Source organism: Pseudorca crassidens, chromosome 19 (genome assembly GCF_039906515.1).
Source record: "Pseudorca crassidens isolate mPseCra1 chromosome 19, mPseCra1.hap1, whole genome shotgun sequence".
Lineage (NCBI taxonomy): Eukaryota > Metazoa > Chordata > Mammalia > Artiodactyla > Delphinidae > Pseudorca > Pseudorca crassidens.
Window position 1 is genome coordinate 57200508 of NC_090314.1, and position 21933 is coordinate 57222440.

The following is a 21933-nucleotide window of genomic DNA, read 5'->3' on the forward strand; positions in this document are numbered from 1 at the left end:
CTGTGTCCCCTGCATCGGCAGGCGGACTGTCAACCACTGCGCCACCAGGGAAGCCCACATGTGCACTCTTGATGTTATAGAAGATGCAGGTGGATAGAGAGGTATAAATCAATATGGGGGAATCCCTGGTATATTCTGCTTTATTCTGGCGAGAGCACAGCCATGAGACAGAAAAAAAGATGAGAAACTTATTGGGATGTTGTTAACATCTGTTCTGTGCTTCTGACTATATTTAAGGCCTGCAGATGGACTGATAGAATCAGAAATGAGGAAGTGTGGCCGTTGGTTAAGAGCCATCCACCATGAAGAAAAGGAGAGAGAGAGAGAGAGGATAGAGAACAACAGTAACAATGCTTAGTGAGTGTGTACTAGTCTCAGGCTCTGTGCTAAGTGTTTAGGGGCATTAACGTACCTTCCAAGTATAAATTTTCATTTAATTCTTAAAACAATCCTATTAGGTAGTTTTACTCTTTTTATAGCAAAGTGAAAGAATGAGAGTGAGAAAATTGAAAGGTTAAGGTTAAGAACCAGCTGAAGAGCATGTGGTAATTGAGCCGGGATTAAATCCACATCTATCTGGCTCCACACATCAACCACTTCACCTTCTGTACTTCTTTTTATGCAAAGAGAAGACACGTTAGAGGGTAGGAGAAGGATGTTTTATGGCTGTGAAATACCCCAGGGAGTCACAGTGACGTTTACCACTGAGGCCTGAGGGCCACTTATAGTCCCCTCTCCCGCTTCTGCCCTCAGGACCAAGTGGACCACTTGCTGGCCCTGAAGGTCCAAGTGAGTACCCTGAACTCAAAGCTCTCGGCACAGCAGAAGAAGGAGCTGCTCTGTGACCTGGAGCAGGAAAAGCCCTGGACCAAACTTCTGTACATCACGCCAGAGATGGCGGCTTCTGCCTCCTTCCAGCCCGCCCTAAACTCCTTGGCGTCTCGCCACCTGCTCTCCTACCTCGTGGTGGATGAAGCTCATTGTGTTTCCCAGTGGGGGCACGACTTCCGTCCTGACTACTTGCGTCTGGGAGCCCTGCGCCCCCGCCTGGCCCACGCCCCCTGTGTGGCTCTCACTGCCACAGCCACCCCGCAGGTCCGAGAGGATGTGTTTGCCGCCCTGCAGCTGAAGCAGCCAGTTGCCACCTTCAAGACTCCCTGCTTCCGGGCCAACCTCTTCTATGATGTGCAGTTCAAGGAACTGCTTCCTGATCCCTACGGGAACCTGAGGGACTTCTGCCTTAAGGCTCTCGGACAGAAGGCTGATAAAGGGGTGAGGGCATTGAGGTTGGGGGGCCGAGGTACATCAGGGGCGGCGGGCTGCTGTGTGCGGCCTAGAGAAGGATTCTCATTTCCAAGCTCTTTGCTTTTCTAGCTTCCTCAGCCAGGACTAGCCATAGCTTCTTAAAACTCGTGCACAGAGTTGTCCCTTTGGTTTCCTGGCCTTGTCCCCCTTACTGGGGTTCCTGTGTCCCGGAGTCCTCCTGTGGAGGGGCCTTTGCAGACCTATCCAAGGCTCGTGGGGAGGAGGCAAGGGTTAGAAAAGTTGGGTTTTGAGCTGCTTTGGTCCTGCCTTGTTAGAAAGTAGCAGGGCTGTGCTAGGTGGTCTGCCTCAGAGGAGACCATGAGCCTGACGAGAGAGAGTTAGAGCTGCTTTTAAAGCAGGGACTTCCCCGGCGGACCAGTGGTTGGGACCTGGCTCTTTCACTGCTGGGGCGTGAGTTCAGTCCCTGGTCAGAGAACTAAGGTCGAACAAGCCGCGTGATGCGGCCAATAAATAAAAAATAAAAAGAGCAGGCTGCAGTGCGATGGGTTGTCTTGTTCTTCCCCATGCTTATTTTCTTCCCGTGTCTCCCCTTTCAGTTGTCCGGCTGCGGCATTGTCTACTGCAGGACAAGGGAGGCCTGTGAACAGCTGGCTATAGAGCTCAGTTACAGGGGCGTGAATGCCAAGGCGTACCACGCAGGTAAGGGGCACCTGGGCCACGTGGCCCTCCTTACTCTCAGAAGGCTCTTTTTTTTTTTTTTTTTTTTTTTTTTTTGCGGTACGCGGGCCTCTCACTGTTGTGGCCTCTCCCGTTGCGGAGCACAGGCTCCGGACGCGCAGGCTCAGCGGCCATGGCTCACGGGCCCAGCCGCTCAGCGGCATGTGGGATCTCCCCGGACCGGGGCACGAACCCGCGTCCCCTGCATCGGCAGGCGGACTCCTAATCACTGCGCCACCAGGGAAGCCCTCTCAGAAGCCTCTTAGCTGGTCTTTTGTTCCTTAAGAATCCTGGATAATCAGGTGGTCCATCATCTTTTTCCAGATACCCAGGCAGAGCTAAAGTGATTCACTTAAATTCACAAAAAGGAGTCTAGACCCAAATGAGATCTAAAAGGAGAATTGTGACTCCTGAATTCTTATTGTCACCCTGTGCCCACCCAGCAGCAGATGATGAGTTTTTTTAGCCCAGGTATTGGTATCATGGAAAGAGCACAGGCTCTGGAGGCCAATGGACTTGGGTTTGAATCCTGGCTGTCACATTTATGGAGTGCTCTGTGCCACACACAGGCCTGGGTCTCTATGTTTACTGGCTCAGGCTTGGTGGGTTAAGTGCCTGGCCTGAGGTCATACAGCTGGTAAGTGATGGATTCAGTGTGTGTACTGTGCCCAGCACAGCGTCAGACTCAAGGTAGACCTCAGGGGAAACCCAAGGGAAATGCAAGTTCCCTTCTTCACCTTCCCCTCTTTTCTAGGACTGAAGGCTCCTGAAAGAACGCTGGTGCAGAACGAGTGGATGGAGGAGAAGGTCCCTGTAATTGTTGCAACTATTAGTTTTGGAATGGGAGTGGACAAAGCCAATGTCAGGTGAGCCCTTGTTCTTGTCTGACTTTGCCAGTTGGGGCCTGGCTCCGGGGGGTGGGGGGGTGGGCCTCCTGGTGCTCTGTCTGGGGAGCCAGGTCTGTGTGTCCTTCTAGGGCCAGAGGGGAAGGAGGCCCCAGGATAGGGTCCCTGGTACATAGTCCAAACGCTGACAGGTTCTGTGCACAGTTCCTCTGCTCCCTGGTGATGGCACAGCACGGTTCTTCCATCCGCCAGAAGAGGGGGCAGCATGCAGACCATCAGGCTCACCCTTTAACACAGCCCCGCTCATTCCCACCTTAGCATCTGGAGCCTGTGAGGGGGTGGAATGAACTATCTTAAAACTGCTCCCTGTGCAAAACTGAAGGCAAAGATCTCGTTCCCGTCACTCCTTGTTACTGTTTACTGGACAGTCCAGAAGAGATGGGTACATCCCAGCCTCCTAGCCCCACACTGGCCACTGTTGGGAAGTCTTTTACCTCCAGGCATGCTTGACCTTCTGGAGACATTTTGGGCTGCAGCCTGAAGCCCTTTGCTCTGATTAACACCAACAGTAATGCCTTGTGTGATTTACAGAGCACTTTTGCATACGTGGTCTTGTTAAGCCTCATAGTGACCCTGAGTTGGTCAGGGTAGGAATTAGACTGTGAACTATACTTGAGATAACGTGGACTTTGGAATCAGGGTTTGAATCCTGGGTCAGCTGTGTCTTATAATGGATCAACTTTGGAGTCAGACACTCCTAGGCTCAAATCCTAGCTCTGCTGTCCCCTTGTACAAATTTACCTCTCTGAATCTCACATTCATTGTCTATAAAATGAGACTACCTCACATGATGGTGACTGTAATGATTTTTTTTTTTTTTTTTTTTTTTGCGGTACGCGGGCCTCTCACTGTTGTGGCCTCTCCAGTTGTGGAGCACAGGCTCCGGACGCACAGGCTCAGTGGCCATGGCTCACGGGCCTAGCGGCATGTGGGATCTTCCCAGACCGGGGCACAAACCCGTGTCCCCTGCATCGGCAGGCGGACTCTCAACCACTGCGCCACCAGGGAAGCCCCACTGTAATGATTTAACAAGACAAATATATACACTGGCTCATAGTAGGTACTTCATAAGTATTATCCTTTTTCCTCTTCAAAGATGTTATAAAGGACTTACCCAGCTCATAAGTGTCCTAATCTTGTTTCGTTAAGTCCACTAGTTTTTCCATGAGCTGCTCCATGGCGAGAAGGCCTGCTGAAGGACTGCAGGGTCCTAGCCATGCTTACTCTGGGGCCTATCTCTGCCTCTCTGCCTGCCAGCCTCCTACTCCTGATCCCTGTGGAGACCCCTGCTCCGCTGACTGGGAGTCACTTCTCCCCTCAGCTTTTCTGCCACATCTCATGCTGCTTGACCCTTGGATCTTACAGGTTTGTCGCCCACTGGAATATTGCCAAGTCTATGGCTGGGTACTACCAGGAGTCTGGCCGGGCGGGCAGAGACGGAAAGCCTTCCTGGTGCCGTCTGTATTACTCTAGGAATGACCGGGACCAAGTCAGCTTCCTGATCAGGAAGGAAGTAGCAAAACTCCAGGTAAGTCCTGGGCAGTAGGAGCCCTTCTTGTCCGAACCCACCGCTCTGCAATTTCTGAACCCAGATGGAGCTTCTGTAATCTGGAGGGCTGCTCCTGAGGCTAGAAGGTACAGCAAGGTGGGGAATGGGGTGTTGGTGGATAGCTTATAACTAGGTTAGACTTTTTTCTTTATACTTAATTGATCTTCGTACAGTCTGTTGTGTGTGTGTTATTTTACATAGTCAAGATCAATCCTGCCTTGTTTTAAATTAGCATTGTTACATAAGCACTTTCCCATATTGTTGTAAGTTCTTTGATTTTAGCCTTTTTTAAAAACTGGTTGCATATTCTTTGTAGAGAACCTAGACACAGACTCAGGAATATAACAGAACTTGGTGTATGATAGGTGGCATTAGAAATCAACAGGAAAATGACGAACTGTTGAATAATTTATTCTAGAAAAAGATAAAATAGAACACTACCTCCCATGCCATATACATATGAATTACAGGTGGATTAAAGACCTCAAAAAACTGTAAAACTGGGCTTCCCTGGTGGCGCAGTGGCTGAGAGTCTGCCTGCCGATGCGGGGGACGCGGGTTCGTGCTCGGTCCGGGAAGATCCCACATGCCGCGGAGCGGCTGAGCCTGTGAGCCATGGCCGCTGAGCCTGCGCGTCCGGAGCCTGTGCTCCGCAACGGGAGAGGCCGCAACAGTGAGAGGCCCGCGTACCGCAAAAAAAAAAAAAAAAAAAACTGTAAAACTGGGGAGAAAATATTTCATGGCCTTGAGGAAGGGAAGAGTATGTCAAGATATTTTTTTTTTAATTAATTTATTTATTTTGGCTGCACCGGTCTTGGTTGCAGCATGTGGAATCTTCATTGCGGCATGTGAGCTCTTAGTTGTGGCATGTGTGCAGGATCTAGTTCCCTGACCAGGGATCGAACCTGGGCCCCCTGCATTGGAAGCACAGAGTCTTACCCACTGGACCACCAGGGAAGTCCCTATGTCAAGATTTTTAAAAGCAGAAATCATCAAAGAAGACTTGATCTGTTTGAGCTAAAATTTTCTTTATAGTGACAGACACCATAAACAAAGTGAAAAAATGAGCCATTTGGGGATTTCATCACGATAGACATCATTGGCTGGTTGTATAGAACTCCTGCAGGTAAAACAGTAAAAGGCAAACAGCTACATAGCAAAAAGGATGGATTTCACAGAAGAGGAAGCCAGAATATCTAATAAACATACAAAGAGAAAAAAAAACATACAAAGAGATGCTCAGCCTCACTTAGGAATCAGAGAAATGCAAATCAGGTGACAAGCTATCATTTTATACCCATCAGACTGGCCAAAGTGTAAAACATCTTCATAGTCACTGTTGGCAAGGATGTGGGGAGAGGGCAGCTCATGACATGGTCAGGATTATAAGCTAGAACGGCTTCTTTGAAGAGACGAGGTGACACGTGTACGTGGAGGGGCCTGGTGCACTGCGACTCAGCAGTTCCACATCTAGGTAGACAGGGTGTCAGTGCACATGATGGACTGTATGAGGGTATACAGGGATGTTGGCTGCAGCAACACAGTGGGGAAATAAAACTCTTCCTCTGTGGGGTGTGGGGTAAGTAAACAGTGGGCTAGTCACACAGTGGAATGGTCCAGAGCAGTTAAAAATGAAGCAGTAACTCTACATGAATCAACATGGATTAAACCCCCCCAAAACACAATGTGTGACGTTGCAAAAGGATGCACATCGACTTTTCCTTATAAGAAAGATTGAACACAAGGGCTTATTCCTGATCCCCACCAAAAGGACGATAAAAGGATGAAAAGTATATAAACTCACAGGGACAAGGAGAAAAGACACCAGCAGATAGAAATTTTAACAAATGTCTGCCTAGGAAACCCCAAAGACTCTACTAGAAATCTACTAGGGTTCATAAGAAAACTTGGCAAGATGGCTGAACATAAGAGAAACATTACTGTAAATACCTAGGAATAGAAATGAAAACATGTTTAATTTGCAAGAATAAAACTTATAAAATACCTAGAAGTAAATGTTACAGGTTCTTATCAAGAGAATTTTTTTAAAACCTCCCCAGTTGATGTTAATATGCAGCCAGGGATGAGAGCCACTGATTTAGATGAGAAAACTAAAACCTCATTGAAAGAAAACAAACTCTGTACAGATACAAAAGTGATTGGGAAGACTTAAAACTGTCTTTTCTCCTCAAAGTTAATATAAATATTTCATGAAGTCCCAATTGAAATCCCAAAAGACTTCTATTGGGAAGTAGAATCTTAGAATTTATGTGCAAGAATAAGTGCTCAAGAACAGCCAGGAAAAGTATGAAAAAGGAGAATGATGAAAGGGGTGTGCTTAACCCAGCATCAGAATATGCTGTGCTGCTACCCCGATCAAATCCATGTAATACAGTAACAGTCATTGGAACAGATGAGAGAATTAATAAGAGAGAATTAATAAGTCCTAGAGAAAACAACAAATAACATACAAGGGAACTCCCATAAGGTTAACAGCTGATTTCTCAGCAGAAACTCTACAAGCCAGAAGGGAGTGGCACGATATATTTAAAGTAATGAAAGGGAAGAACCTACAACCAAGATTACTCTACCCAGCAAGGATCTCATTCAGGTTCGATGGAGAAATCAAAAGCTTTACAGACAAGCAAAAGCTAAGAGAATTCAGCACTACCAAACCAGCTCTACAACAAATGCTAAAGGAACTTCTCTAAGTGGGAAACACAAGAGAAGAAAAGGACCTACAAAAACAAACCCAAAACAATTAAGAAAATGGTAATAGGAACATACATATCGATAATTACCTTAAATGTCAACGGGTTAAATGCTCCAACAAAAGACACAGGCTTGCTGAATGGATACAGAAACAAAACCCATATATATGCTGTCTACAAGAGACCCACTTCAGACCTAGGGACACATACAGACTGAAAGTGAGGGGATGGAAAAAGATATTCCATGCAAATGGAAATCAAAAGAAAGCTGGAGTACCAATACTCATATTAGATAAAGTAGACTTTAAAGAATGTTACAAGAGACAAGGAAGGACGCTGCATAATGATCAAGGTATATGTACCCAACATAGGAGCACCTCAATTCATAAGGCAAATGCTAACAGCTGTAAAAGAGGAAATTGACAGTAACGCAATAATAGTGGGGGACTTTAACACCTCACTTACACCGGTGGACAGATCATCCAGACAGAAAATTAATGAGGAAACACAACCTTTAAATGACACAATAGACCAGATAGATTTAATTGATATTTATAGGACATTCCATCTGAAAGCAGCAGATTACACTTTCTTCTCAAGTGCACACAGAACATTCTCCAAGATAGATCACATCTTGGGTCACAAATCAAGCCTCGGTAAATTTAAGAAAATTGAAATCATATCAAGCATCTTTTCTGACCACAACACTATGAGATTAGAAATCAGTTACAGGGGAAAAAAAACGTAAAAAACACAAACACATGGAGGCTAAATAATATGTCACTAAATAACCAAGAGATCACTGAAGAAGTCAAAGAGGAAATCAGAAAATACCTAGAAACAAATGACAACGAAAACACGATGATCAAAAACCTATGGGGGAGCTTCCCTGGTGGCGCAGTGGTTGGGAGTCTGCCTGCCGATGCAGGGGACACGGGTTCACGCCCCGGTCCGGGAGGATCCCACATGCTGCGGAGCGGCTGGGCCTGTGAGCCATGGCCGCCGAGCCTGCGCGTTCGGAGCCTGTGCTCCGCAACGGGAGAGGCCACAACAGTGAGACGCCTGCGTACCGCAAAAAAAAAAAAAAAAAAAAAAACTATGGGATGCAGCAAAAGCAGTTCTAAGAGGGAAGTTTATAGCAATACAGTCCTCCCTCAAGAAACAAGAAAAATCTCAAATAAACAGTCTAACCTTACACCTAAAGTAAATAGAGAAAGAGGAACAAACAAAACCCAAAGTTAGTAGGAGAAAAGAAATCAAAAGATCAGAGCAGAAATAAATGAAATAGAAACAAAGAAAACAGTAGCAAAGATCAATAAAACTAAAAGCTGGGGCTTCCCTGGTGGCGCAATGGTTAGGAATCTGCCTGCCAATGCAGGGGACACGGGTTCGAGCCCTGGTCCAGGAAGATCCCACGTGCTGCGGAGCAACTAAGCCCGTGCGCCACAACTACTGAGCCTGTGTGCTGCAACTACTGAAGCCCGCATGCCAAGAGCCATGCTCCACAACGAGAGGAGCCACCACAATGAGAAGCCCGTGCATTGCAGCGAAGGGTAGCCCGCGCTCACCGCAACTAGAGAAAGCCCGCTTGCAGCAATGAAAGACCCAACACAGCCAATAAATAAATAAATTAAAAAATAAAAATAAAAGCTGGTTTTTTGAGAAGATAAACAAAATTGATAAACCTTTAGCCACACTCCTCAAGAAAAAGAGGGAGAGGACTCAAATCGATAAAATTAGAAGAAGAAAGGAGAATTTACAATGGACACTGCAGAAATACAAAGCATCATAAGAGACTACTACAACTCTATGCCAATAAAATGGACAACCTGGAAGAAATGGACAAATTCTTGGAAAGGTATAACCTTCCAAGACTGAACCAGGAAGAAATAGAAAATATGAACAGACCAAGCACAAGTAATAAAATTGAAACTGTGATTAAAAATCTTCCAACAACAGCAACACAAATCTTCCCACAAACAAAAGTCCAGGACTGGATGGCTTCACAGGTGAATTCTATCAAACATTTAGAGAAGAGCTAGCACCCATCCTTCTCAAACTCTTCCCAAAAATTACAGAGGAACACTCCCAAACTCATTCTACAAGGCCACCATCACCCTGATACCAAAACCAGACAAAGATGTCACAAAAAAAGAAAATTACAGACCAGCATCACTGATGAACATAGATGCAAAAATTCTCAACAAAATACTAGCAAACAGAATCCAGCAACACATTAAAGGAATCATACACCATGATCAAGTGGGATTTATCTCAGGGATGCAAGGATTCTTCAATATACGCAAAGCAATCAATGTGATACACCTTATTAACAAACTGAAGAATAACCATATGATCATTTCAATAGATGCAGAAAAAGCTTTTGACAAAATTCAACACCGATTTATTATAAAAATGGTACAGATGAACTGGTGTGCAAGGCAGAAATAGAGACACAGATGTAGAGAACAAACATATGGACACCAAGGGGGGAAGGTGGCAGGGGGGATGGTGGTGGGATGAATTGGGAGATTGGGATTGACATGTATACACTAATATGTATAAAATAGATAAGAACCTGCTGTATAAAAAATAAATTCAAAGAACAAACAAACCAAAAAAAAAAAGATCCTAGAATACATCGTTTAATATTGATGAAGCTGATAATTCAGTTTAATGGGAAAAGAATGAATTGTCTAATAGCTGGTGCTGACACAGCAGGAATAAAATAAAAGTGCCCCATTTGACACCTTATATAAAAGACAGATTAAGGACCTCATGTAAAAACTAAACAAAATTTAGTCCAGTGTGCCACCTAGGGCTGGAGATATGGTGAAGATATTTTTGTAATGAAAATTAAAAATCCAGAATGCTGTCTTTTAAAAAAACAAATATTTGAATATATAAAAAATCTTAAGTTTCTATAAATCCTGAACCTATGGAAAAAATATACGTGGTGAAAGATACCGTAAACAAATAGACTGTAGATCTGGAAAAATATTTACTATAAAACGCAAACAAAAGGTTGAAGTTGAGAATAAATAGAGAGTTTTCACCAACTGACAAGAAAAACAAAGGATACGAAAGGAAAGTTCCCAGAAAAGCTCATCCAAATGGCTCGTCTAAAGATGTTCAAATTAGGTAGTAATCAGGTAAATGCAAATTAAAGTAAAATGATTTGACACGTGTGTAAAAGAGCTCAAACTCCTGTTGCTAGTGGGCACGTGAAGGAAAGAGTGCCTGCACTTCGCCAAGAGAAAAATGCAGTGTTACAGTCTTTTGTGGGGAAGCAATCTAGCAATATCTATTTAAATTTTAAAATGCAGATACCCTTTGACCTAGATATCCTATTTCTGGAACCAAATCACCTGAAATAAGAGTGGCAGTGGGGACTTGCCTGGGGGTGCAGTGGTTAAGAATCAGCCTGCCAATGCAGGGGACGTGGGTTCAGTCCCTGGTCCGGGTAGATCCCACATGCCACGGAGTAACTAAGCCCGTGTGCCACAGCTACTGAGCCCACGCACCCTAGAGCCTGTGCTCCGCAACAAGAGAAGCCACCGCAGTGAGAAGCCCACACACTGTAATGAAGAGTAGTCCCCGCACTGCAATGAAGAGTAGTCCCCGCTTGCTGCAACTCGAGAAAGCCTGCATACAGCAAAGAAGACCAAAAAATGCAGCCAAAAATAAATACGTAAATAAAAGTGGCAGTGTGCCCTTATGTGCTCAAGGGCTTGAATGGTAGAATTGATCATGAGGACAGAAAATCGGAAACAAACTAAATATCTAGCAATAGGGAGTGAAGAAGAAATGATAGTAAATACTCCCCATAGGGTAATAGGCATAGCTGGGGGCCCAGGAAGTCTCGTATCTTCCTTTTTATAAAAATCATATTTATTACTGTTTCACTTTATAGGTTTGCTATATTGAAATGTAAGTTCCATGACAGCAGGAACCTTTCCTGTGTAGCTGTAATTAATGCCTAGCTCAGTGCTGGAATGTAGTTTAGTGCTTAATAAGTGTTTATTGAATAAATGAATAAATTTGAATGACGGGAGAGAAGGTGGATGCAAGTAGCGATTGGGAATGAAGAGTCTTGCGAGGACCAAGGATGATAGTTTGCCATGACCTAAGGGAGTGTGATTAACTTGTCTGAAGTTCAAATTAGACAAGGAAAAGATTTCGGTAAGGTGACTAGGTATAAGGTATTTATTTAAAACTTACTAACACAGTGAATTACAAGAACTCACACTGGGCTCATCATTGAGACATTTGAGATCATTTGAGATAAAGAGATGATCCAGGGGCTTCCCTGGTGGCACAGTGGTTAAGAATCCACCTGCCAATGCAGAGGACACGGGTTCAAGCTCTGGTCCGGGAAGATCCCACATGCCGCAGAGTGTCTAAGCCCGTGTGCCACAGCTACTGAGCCCGCGTGCCACAGCTACTGAAGCCCATGTGCCTGGAGCCTGTGCTCTGCAACAAGAGAAGCCACCGCAATGAAAAGCCTGTGCACTGCAATGAAGAGTAGCCCCCACTCACTGCAACTTGAGAAAGCCTGTGCATGGCAATGAAGACCCAATGCAGTGGAAAAAAATTTTTTAATAAAAAATAAATAAAGAGATGATCCAGAAAGCTTCCAGAGAGGTGTTACATGGAGGACGGGGAGTCCAAAGAGCACCAGTTTTCACCATTGTAATATTCGAAACGAGAAACAGTGCTTCCAAATGCTAAATAAACCATCCCATCTAGAATTTCCTACCCAGCCAATCAGTTAGTGTGAAAGTAGGATAAAGACATTTTCAGACAGACGATTTTAAGAAACTTTCTCCTTTGGAGAAGCTACTAAAGGATGTTCTCCACTGCAGAGGCTGTCAACTAGGAAAGGAAGATGGAGACCTGACCCAGGAGTGAGGCAAAGGGAGTGTCCTAGGACGAGAGTGAAGGGTAGTCTCGGCTGTGCACCAGGTCTGGAGAGCAGAGGCCCAGGTGGAACATGGGGATGGAAGGCACCAGGAAGGACGTTTCCAAAGATAGAAGTGGACCTTGCCATCATTGGCCCCCGCTTCCCGAAGTGAATTTTTCATTACATCAGAACATTTGGGGGGGTATTCGTGATGCACTGAAATCTAAGGAAATGAAAAAACAGGTCAGCTGTTAATTTCAGGAGAAACAACGTTGTCGAAGGATATGTGATCATGGGAAATAGTAAAAATATAATCAAGCGGTTAGCTCTGAAGAATCACCTTAAGGGAAATTGTGATGTAATAAGGAATCGTGATATAAATATATTGGGAGAATGGAAGTAGAGGAAGTATGTGGATTTGTGTGTTTGGGAGATGGGAACCATTCAACTTCCGGAAGCAGAAAGAATAGAGAATGTCTTGGGTATTAGTGTCTGCTATATTTTCTTGGCTCTTCTGTATTTTAAACTTTTTCACAATTTTTTTTTAAGATTTTTTTTTTTTGATGTGGACCATTTTTAAAGTCTTTATTGAATTTGTTACAATATTGCTTCTGTTTTACGTTTTGCTGTTTTGGTTGCGAGGCATGTGGGATCTTAGCTCCCCGACCAAGGATCGAACCCACAACCCCTGCATTGGAAGGCGAAGTCTTAACCACTGGACCGCCAGGGAAGTCCCTTCACAGTTTTTTAAAAGGAAAATTTAACAAATAGCCATGTACCAAAAGGCAAATAACGTATAATCCCAACACTCAGAAGTAATGACTGTCAACGTTTAGTGTATGTCCTTCCACACATACAGAGGTTAGTATGTTCCTTCACACACTCGTGTATGTATTTAACCCCTATTAAATTAGGTCATATTATACAGTGATTCCCAAATGCCATTCCCCGGGCCCTTTGCATGAGAATCACCTGAGCAGCTTTTTGAAAATATAAACTCCCTGGAGCTCCAGGTTCAGAAAGTTCAATTCAGTAGTCTTGCTGAATTGGGCCTCAGGTCTTTTAAAGTTACCCAGGTGATTCCGATGCATGGTCAGGTATGGGGACTCTGTTTTGTGAATGGCTTTATTAGTGTCATTTGATATTTTTCTCTCTCACCATTTGTTGGGCTACTACATTTGTAGTCCAACTATGTAAGACTTTTACTGAATGGTCGTTTCTTGTCTCCAGGAAAAGAGAGGGAACAAAGCATCCGATAAAGCTGCTGTCTTGGCCTTTGATGCCCTGGTGGCCTTCTGTGAAGAATCGGGGTGAGTGACTTATCTTGTGTGTGGAAACAAGTGTTAGTGAGATCTTTTCCTCTCCCAGCACTGCTAGTTAACAAGCTAACATAGGACAGTTCTTGGGCCACCAAGGGACCCCTGCCTGCTGAAAGCCATCGTGTGGGAATATTTCCTGTCGGAGCATGGAAGTTGGTACCCTCCCACCTTTCTGTGGAAGGCCCCAGAAACTCTGGCACTGTGAGGATTCGTTGAGTATTTTGGGTGGTCATCCACCCATCCCACTCCACCCACTTCTGGAGTGGCTGGCACCCTGGGTGACTCAGTTCCGAGAGATGTGACCAGTTCTGAGCCATTGGCATTGTGGTGATAATGTGCCACTGTGCTGTACCACTGCTTCACTTGTGGAGTAGTCACTCTCATCCCAGACCCAAGCAGAGACGTGTGGCCCAGTTTATGTCTTGGGAGGGCAGGGGCGGTAATGTGCTTGGAGAGAAATCAACTTTTCTAACATAACACCAGCCTGCCTACTTGGAACCCACTTATCTATTTGATCTGAATCTGCTGGCGGTGGGGGCCATGAAAGAGCCTGATAGCTGCTCAGCAACAGGCAGACTGTGGCCGGGAGAGCCCTGGGCACGAGCAGCTGTGGGCGCACTGTATGAGGGGCATCCAGAGCATTCTGGACAAGCTGGGAGCACTTGCATTTGTGTAGCCCTTTGCTCGAAAAACCTGTTTGATTCCTCTGCTCTCACTGGTCAGATCTCGTTGGACAACCCTGTAAGGTAGATGAGGCAGAATTGATTGCTTCAGACTTAAGAGATGAACAGACCACTGTCCAGAGAGGTCGTGGTTGGGAGTTCCCTGGCGGTCCAGTGGTTAGGACTCGGTGCTTTCACTGCCGAGGGCCGGGGTTCAATCCCTAGTCGGGGAACTAAGGTCCTTCGTGGATGCCACTAATCCCCCAGTTCCCAGTTTGCAGTGATAGCACATTTTCATACACACGTGCCATCTTGGTTTTTGTAAGACTGGATTCTTGAAGCATGGAGTTGATTAGGTGCATGGTACTGGTGGTGCCCACCAGATGTTTGGGGCTTTCTTCTGGAAACCGGAGAGGCACTTATTTGGGCCATGTGTTCTGAGTCCCACCCCCTCCTGTTCACCAAGTCTGTGGCTCCTAGGCTGAAGCTACTTGCTTCTCTAAGCTGCCATGTCTCATTTGGCCTCTGTGGCAAGACCACGCCCAGCAGAGGTGGTTGGCACCCTTGCCCACAGCCATTGCAACCAGAGCCCTTTTCAGGCACTAACATAGTGAGTTGCTAAATTAGGCCTTCTTTGGTTCCTTGAGTAAAGCGCTTGTCATGAAAGGGCTCAGTGTCCTTGCTAGTTGTCAGAGTCCCCTCTGCTTGGAGTCACCCTGGCTGGACTCTTGTTTGGGGTGAGTATGAGGCTCTGTGGAGCTGTCTGGAAGCTTAGCTCTGCCGTATCCCTCTGGGCTGCAGCAACTCACCAGGCAAGAGGACAGGTCCTCCCAGGGCCCTCTGCTTTCTGTCTCATACCAGAGACCTGGGACCTGTTAGAGTGTCAAGGGTCTGGGCATCAGTGGGCCTCCTGTTGCCCCGTGTGCAGCCTCATCTCTTCTATCTCATTTGCTACACATGAGGGCGTCAGATTCCAGGACTTCCAGACCCTGGGACGGAGTGAACACAGCTGGTATGGCTGGATTTGAAATTGCTCTTTGAGTAGAAAGGAATGTTTCTTCATTGCATAAATGGTATATAACACGAAGGCAAAGCCCCTTCCTCACCAGATACTTGCCCTTTTTCTGAGAATAGCCTGGTTTGAGGTTGACGTTGAAGCAGCTATTTGCAAAGGGAGGGCACTTGGCAGCGAGGGACAGGCCTGCTTGATGGCTTCGGCAGAGGCGGGGACATTTCTACAAGGGCTGTGTTGTAGGGTCTGGGGCGCATGGGGGCTGGGGGACCCTGTGAGGGATACCTGGGCATCTCTGGGACCAAGAGAAAAGACACTTGGGTCACATGAATGAGGCCAGCGTGGGGCGTCCAGATGGCTTCCTCTCTTCTTTGCGTGCAGCTCCTTTCTCTGAGCGTGGCCGTGAAATGCATTTGATTATTTATGACAGGGCCAAATTTACCTTTGCGTGTAGAAGGAACAGTAATTAGGTTCAAAGCAACCTTCCTCCAGCCTAGAGGCCTCTGGACCCTGAGATGGGAAAAACAGCTTTGGTTTAGGCCTAGATTGTACTGGGCTCTGTCAACTCCTGGGGTCTCCAGGCTGGGGGAGCCAATGGCCCAGCATCCCTCTGTTTATCCATTCATTTGCTCATTCGTTCATTCATTCATTTATTCAACCAGCAAATATTGATTGATACTGACTCTGTGCGAGGGCACATCAGAAAAGGGGGTACAATTGGGAACAGAAAGAGACCCAGCCCCTGCTTTTTGTTGCTTGGACCAGTGGGGAAGACAGGCACTTATCAGATAATCACATGAAAAATGTATAATTCCAGACTGTTAGAAGGGCTTTGGAGAAAAGGTACATGGCGTTTTGAGAGTGTATAACAGTGGCCCCCTTCTTGGCCCACAGAAAGTCAGGTCACGACTCTTCACACTCGTTGACCCTATCGAGTGCGGGGAGTGAACCAAACACAATAGCAAACAAGATGAGAAACAGGACCGTAATGATGAACAAGCAGATCACTACCAGGCCCCCCTGGTCGAAGGGGTTCTGCCAGAACTCATCCTTCCAGGTGCGTTTTGTTAGTAGTCTGTCCATGTGAACCTGGAAAAGTGGGGACAGAGGCCCTGAGTGCAGGGGCTTCTCCAAGGCCCTGTCCCAGGTGCTACTCCCTGCCCCCAACTTCACCCTCTGGTGCGATCTCAGAGAACGGCGGCCACCTCTGTAGCTAGCAGGCATTGAAGGGATGGTGGGTCATTGGGCTCAGTGCCTCCAGCAAGCAACAAATGGGCTTTCTTCCTCCACAGAAGCAAAAGCAGGGACTGGCACCAAGAGAGGGGGGTCCCTTGAGTTCTTCCTGGAGGCTGCCTCTGTCTTCTCCAGTCCTTTCCTGAACAGCCCTGCTGTGAGCAGGACTTTCTTTCCCATCCCTGAGAACTGCTCAGCCAGGATCTAAAAAGCAGCGCTCTAGACCCTTCCTGGGTTTCCTGCCTCGGTTGCCAAACATTTGGGAAGCATTTTGAGAGATCAGCACAGGAGCCCAGGAGTGGATGGTCTCAAGCTGAGGCCTCTGTAGGCTTCCTTAGAGGCAGGTGAAAACAGAAGGACTAACTAATCTTGAAACACAGCTGAGATGGGCAGGCTGTGAGTCTGTAGCCAGTTGAAGGGAGTAAAGGCGGAGAAGGAAGGAGCCATTACCGGGGTCTGCTGTTTGTACTCCTGTGTCCTAAGCGAGGGCAGGCAGGTCAGGGTAATCCTTCAGGCCCCACGCCTTGGGGGCCTGAGCTGAAGAAGCCACCAGGTGACCAGAGCTGCACTGTGACTCAGAGAAGCAACTCGTGGGAGGAAAAGGTGGCCGCATTGCTGACTGCCCCTGACCAGACCTGCTTGCTGTCACCAGAGCAAACAAAGGTGGGCTAGGGCCCATTGCCTAGCAACCGCGTTCTCTTTCAGCCTTTCACACTTACCCCCTCCGCCGCGTTCTGCCCTTTTGTGATGCTGTTTTGGGGGGCTGCTCAGGGGCGTGGGTTGAGGTGTCCTGGCTGAGAGAGGTCAGACTTGGGGTGGGTGGGGGAAGAGACTGGATCCGGGGCCCTTGCCCCAGGCCTCCCGTCCACCTCACCTGTGGCTGGGTCCTGCCCCTCCTCTCAGTCCGGATGACCCGTCTACTGAAAGGACCTGCCCAGAGCTCGGGAGGCCCCAGGGCTGGGGCTGCCATGCATGGCCGCTCACTTCCTGTGGCGCCGGGTTGATGATTAACCACAGCTCCAGCTGGCACCTCCTGGAACCAGCATGTGGGTGTTTATCACCATTGAGGCCCCAGGCTCCTGTGGAGGCCCAGCTTCCCCCTTGGTGTCTTTGTGTGCCGCTTAGGCCCGGCCGCAGCTGCTTCGTGTGGCTTCCCACCCCCTGGTGTGATGGGGCAGCCGGGAAGCAGGAGTGGGGCCTGTGTCCCTTCTCGTGGAAACTGGTGGCTGCCATTCCATCCTTGAAAGACGGGAGTCGAGTGCCCACGGTGGCCAAGAACTGCGCCAGGTGCTGCGTGTCCAGTCGTGAGCGAGAGAGGCAGGCCCTGCCCTCCCAGGGGTTACATTATAGGGTACTGGTCCTCAACCCTGCCTGTTCCAATCATCCGGGAGCTTTTCTGAACGCCGGTGCCCAGGCCCCACCTGGTAGCACAGAGATCAGCCTCTGGGCGTGTCAGAGCCCTGTGCTTGGTAAACCTTGTTGGGTGATTCTCCTTTTTTTTTTTTCAATTTAGTGGGGTTTTTTTTAAATTTATTTAATTTATTATTTTAATTTTTGGCTGCGTTGGGTCTTTGTTGCTGCACGCGGGCTTTCTCTAGTGGCGAGTGGGAGCTACACTTCGTTGCGGTGCGTGGCTTTCTCATTGCGGTGGCTTCTCTTGTTGTGGAGTGCGGGCTTTAGGCACGCAGGCTTCGGCAGTTGTGATAGGCAGACTCAGTAGCTGTGGCTCGCAGGCTCTAGAGCTCAGGCTCAGTAGTTGTGGTGCACGGCTTAGTTGCTCCGTGGCATGTGGGATCTTCCTGGACCAGGGCTCAAACATGTGTTTGAGAATCCACCTGCATTGGCAGGTGGATTCTTAACCACTGCAGCACCAGGGAAGCCATCATCGTGTGATTCTGACATGCAGCCGGGGCTGGAGGAGATGATGGGCAAGTTCCTTGAAGTCCTTCTTAACTATCCTGGCTTAATTGACCTTGGCTTACCTGCCGCTTCGCATTTCCTTCTGTAAAACACTCTGACTAATGCCCTTGGCCTGCTGAATGCTCAGAGCCAGCAGGCTGGTCTCAGCACACCCTCGGACTTCTGCTCCATTAGCTTAGTTGGATGCTTATTAAGCGTCAGCTGCTTGTTCCCAAACCTGTTTTGTGGCAGTTGTACTTGTAATTACGTAATTGCACTTAACATTACATAAAAATGAAGTGATAATAGCTGAAACCCCAGTTTTACAACTGGGGAACAGGCACAGAGAGGTTAAATAACTACCCAGGGTCACACAGCTAAGAAGTTACTGCTTTGGGGTTTGGACCCAGCTGTTCCTGTCAAAAATAGATGTGGACAGGACAACTGTAAACATTTCCTAAAAATGCAGAAGTATTTCACACTCAGGTTTCCTTGCAGATGTCTTCAAGTTCTTATTCTGCCTTAAAGAAATCAAAATTAGCAAATAGACAATTCAGGAACTCTGGTCGGCAAACCCACACTTGGAGAAAAGACCTCGGCCCTGCATCAAAAAGATTGACCAAGGAATGTGCGTCTGTATGTTTCCATTTCAAATGAGAGGTGTAGAGAACGTACATCTCGGGTACACAAACGTTGCTTTAATTGACTTTTTCAATTAACTTCTGGCCCTGATCGGAAAATCCTTCTGAAATGATCACCACGAAGGGAATGATGTGATGGGAAGAGGTAGAGAATGCTGTTGGTGCCCATGGCATAGTCTGGCCTGGGGCCTGAGGAGACTCCCCTGGGAGGAGCGATGTTGAAGTTGAGATGGGAAGCCGACGTAGGAGTTAGAATGAGGAGACAGTGTTCCAGGGTATGCAGCCGGTTCCCAAGGAGAGCGAGGAGACTTCCTAAGGACAAAATTAATTTGTCTTCAGTTTTTTTTTTTTTAACTTTTATTTTTTTAATTATTATCTTGTTATTGCCGTGCGGCTTGAGGGATCTCAGTTCTCTGACCAGGTATTGAACCCAGGGCATGGCAGTGGAAGCCCAGAATCCTAACCACTAGGCCATCAGGGAACACCCTGTCCTCAGTTTTTTATGGTCTGTAATTTGTTATTACCCACAAGCAAATATGTCGTATTGAAGATTGTTATCTGTAGATTGCTTTCAAATGTTAATGTTTGGGAAAACAGGAGAAAACTGTTTTGTCTGCTCTGCCAAGTTTTGCTAATAAGATTCTTGCACCGGTGGCTTTACTGTAGTTTCCAATAAGGCGTAACATATGTACAGTAAACTGCACAGATCTGAGGTGTAGAGTGAAACCCTTGTGAGGGACCGCGAGACCACAGTCGAGAGACCGGCTGGGACGCTGGGGCAGTGACCGCAGGCAGGCGCTGCTGGTAGCTTGTTCCAGGGTGGCATGGCGGTGGGAACAGAGAGCTGTGGCGGCCAGAGTCAGCCAGATGTTCTCTGGGGCTCAGACGGCCTGATGGCCGCCCCTTCCATGGTCACCACCTGCCTTGCTGTACCTGTTTATTCTTTGCCGTGATGGGGGAATTGCTGCCTCCTCTCCATGCCCATCTTCCCCAGAGGACCAGCCAGAGTATGTCAGGCTGCTCTTGTGCTGGGGCAGATCTGGTTGGTTGATCCGAGTGGGATTGGAGCCTGCCTGGGACCTGGCGTGACAGCTTCAGGAGGGGAGCCATTGGTGGTGGGGCTCAGCGTGCCCCCGTAAGCCCTCCAAGGGGAGGGACAGAATCTTATTTGGGGTCAGCAGTTAAGTACTGCCTGGCCTGGAGGAGGAGAACGCGAATGAACCTCCTGTCAACCTGTCGGTGCCCAGGTCTGCCGACTTCCTGGCAGCTGGACCAGGGAGCCTGAATCTTTTCTAGAAAAGATGCTCAGCCTCAGCCTCACTGAGGAAGGATGTTCTTGATGCCGACGTACCTCACGTAAGGAAAAGTCACATGGGGATCAGGCTGCTGCACCGTTGGAGCTTCTCCTGAACTGAGGGCTTCCTGGGGACCCGCCAGCTGTTGGTGCTGGGACTGGCAAGGGCGGGGCTTCACATCCTCCCACCCTCCCTCTGTTTTTCTTCTGGGTGGGAGACATAGCTGGGCCCCACCCCAGCTCTTAACTCTGAGGGCACACCCGCTTATAGGGAGGTTACTTTGAGAAGAGCTTGGGGTGCAGCTGTTTGGGATCTAGGGTTGATATTGTAGGTGGTGGATAATGGAGTGAGAGCCTTATCAGTACTACAGCTGGAGGCCTGGGGCCCCGGGTGTGGTGAGCAGGGGCTCTGGAGCCAGGTGGGGGGTGCCCAGAGGCTGGCTCTGCCACTTTTCAGCTGGTCAAATTTAGGGAAGTTACCTATTTCCTCATCTTTAAAATGGTGATAATAATGGTACATTTGGCATTGAGGTTGTCATCATGACTAAATGAATTTATCTGCATCAAAATGCTTAAGACACTGCCTGAGCGGGGATGAGTCCTCAGTGAATTTTACTTATATCTTTATCCTCACCATTGTTGCAAGTATTATTATGGTTATCATTATGTTTCCGAGTCCCATTCTTTTGTGGTGTGGTGGGGGTGGTAGAGAGTACAGACAGATTCTTGAATTTCTTTTATTTTCTATGGAAGCACTCTTCTCTGGGTCTTCAACCCAAACCAAACCCGTCAGAGAAGTCCCTGGGCACCAGGAAGTGAAACCAACCAGAGAGAGAGCTTCTCCTGCCTGCCTGTCAGCTGGAGATGGTGGGGCCGCAGGGGAGTGGCAGGGCTGGCATCCCCTCTCCACTCCCTGTTTTCTGAGTAGATGGAGCTCTGCCTCAAGGCAGGCAGAGCATGGGCTGCACAGGCCAAGATGACAGAGGCGTATAAAAAACGCAGACTTCTTTATGGCCCCGGCGGACCAGGGTTGTATGTGTGTGTCGGGGCGGGTACCGCGTGAGCCTCTGCCTCCCCTGCCCTCGTTCCTGGCTTTGTAGCTCTACCTGGAAAGTTCTGTGGGAGAGAAAGTAAACTGAAGGGAAAGAGGCCAAGCAGTGTTGCATGTCAGCAGGCCCAGTTTTTAAAATGAGTCCACATTGCTCTGGCTTGGCGCCCTATTTAGAGGGGCAGATAATGATGCTTCATATCAGTGGAGGTCTTAAGATATGCCCAGCACTGTGCCAAGGTCATCTCGGTTTATCCTCACAGGCTTAGCCCAGGAGGTGGGGACCAGGATTAGCCCCATTTCACAGGGGAGGAAACATGGCTTGAAGAGGTTGAGTCACTGACCTCCGGTCTTGTAGCTGGCGGGGGTGGGAGCGTGAGGATTTGAATGCAGACAGTCCGACACACGGTGGGGAAAGGACGGAGCGGTCAGGATGCAGGTTATGGACAATAGTAGGGGCCTCACCTCTCTTATTGCAGAAGTTTGGGAAGACCCAGTGGCCTGAGCCTGGTAGGACGGGGTGTGCTGGCTGCGGTTAATGGCAGTGGTGACCGTGGCATGGCTTTCCTGAGCCCGGCACCTGCCTGGGGCAGACGCAGCCTCCGCCACTGCCGAGCAGGCGTCTGGGGAGGGCGGAGCTTGTTAGCAGCTGGTGCTCGGCAGGAACGGCGCCGCAGCCCTCCCCTGGTTCCGCAGCCTTCCCTCTCGCGTGGCATTCCTGCCTGCTTGTTTTTCCAGCTTCGAGAGCACAGGGAGAGCAGAGGCCTGGCAGGG

General features: G+C 47.9%; 2 protein-coding genes and 1 non-coding gene across 6 annotated transcripts in view; 1 reads left to right on the forward strand and 2 right to left on the reverse strand.

Moving 5' to 3' along the window:
- The window catches only part of RECQL5 (RecQ like helicase 5), a 38552-nt gene that overhangs the window by 2644 nt on the left and 13975 nt on the right, over window positions 1-21933 (forward strand). For all 4 annotated transcript variants that reach the window (XR_010937598.1, XM_067716441.1, XM_067716444.1 and 1 more), the window contains exons 4-8: window positions 754-1272; window positions 1863-1965; window positions 2738-2849; window positions 4254-4416; window positions 13282-13361. Coding sequence is in view for 3 of the 4 variants with exons in the window: in XM_067716441.1 (XP_067572542.1) it covers window positions 754-1272; window positions 1863-1965; window positions 2738-2849; window positions 4254-4416; window positions 13282-13361 (977 nt within the window). In the remaining variant the exon portion in view is untranslated. The remainder of the gene's footprint in view (window positions 1-753; window positions 1273-1862; window positions 1966-2737; window positions 2850-4253; window positions 4417-13281; window positions 13362-21933) is intronic.
- On the reverse strand, window positions 5322-5394 carry TRNAG-UCC (transfer RNA glycine (anticodon UCC)). Its single transcript has one exon. It is a non-coding gene; the product is annotated as a tRNA-Gly (tRNA).
- On the reverse strand, window positions 15878-16547 carry SMIM6 (small integral membrane protein 6). The gene has a single exon (XM_067716454.1). It carries the CDS (start codon window positions 16266-16268, stop codon window positions 15948-15950), a length of 321 nt encoding a protein of 106 aa, XP_067572555.1. The 5' UTR covers window positions 16269-16547; the 3' UTR covers window positions 15878-15947.

What these genes read in the sequence shown, in the direction of transcription:
- SMIM6 (XM_067716454.1), bottom strand. Translation starts at nt 16,268, where the DNA reads ATGCCTGCTAGCTACAGAGGTGGCCGCCGTTCTCTGAGATCGCACCAG.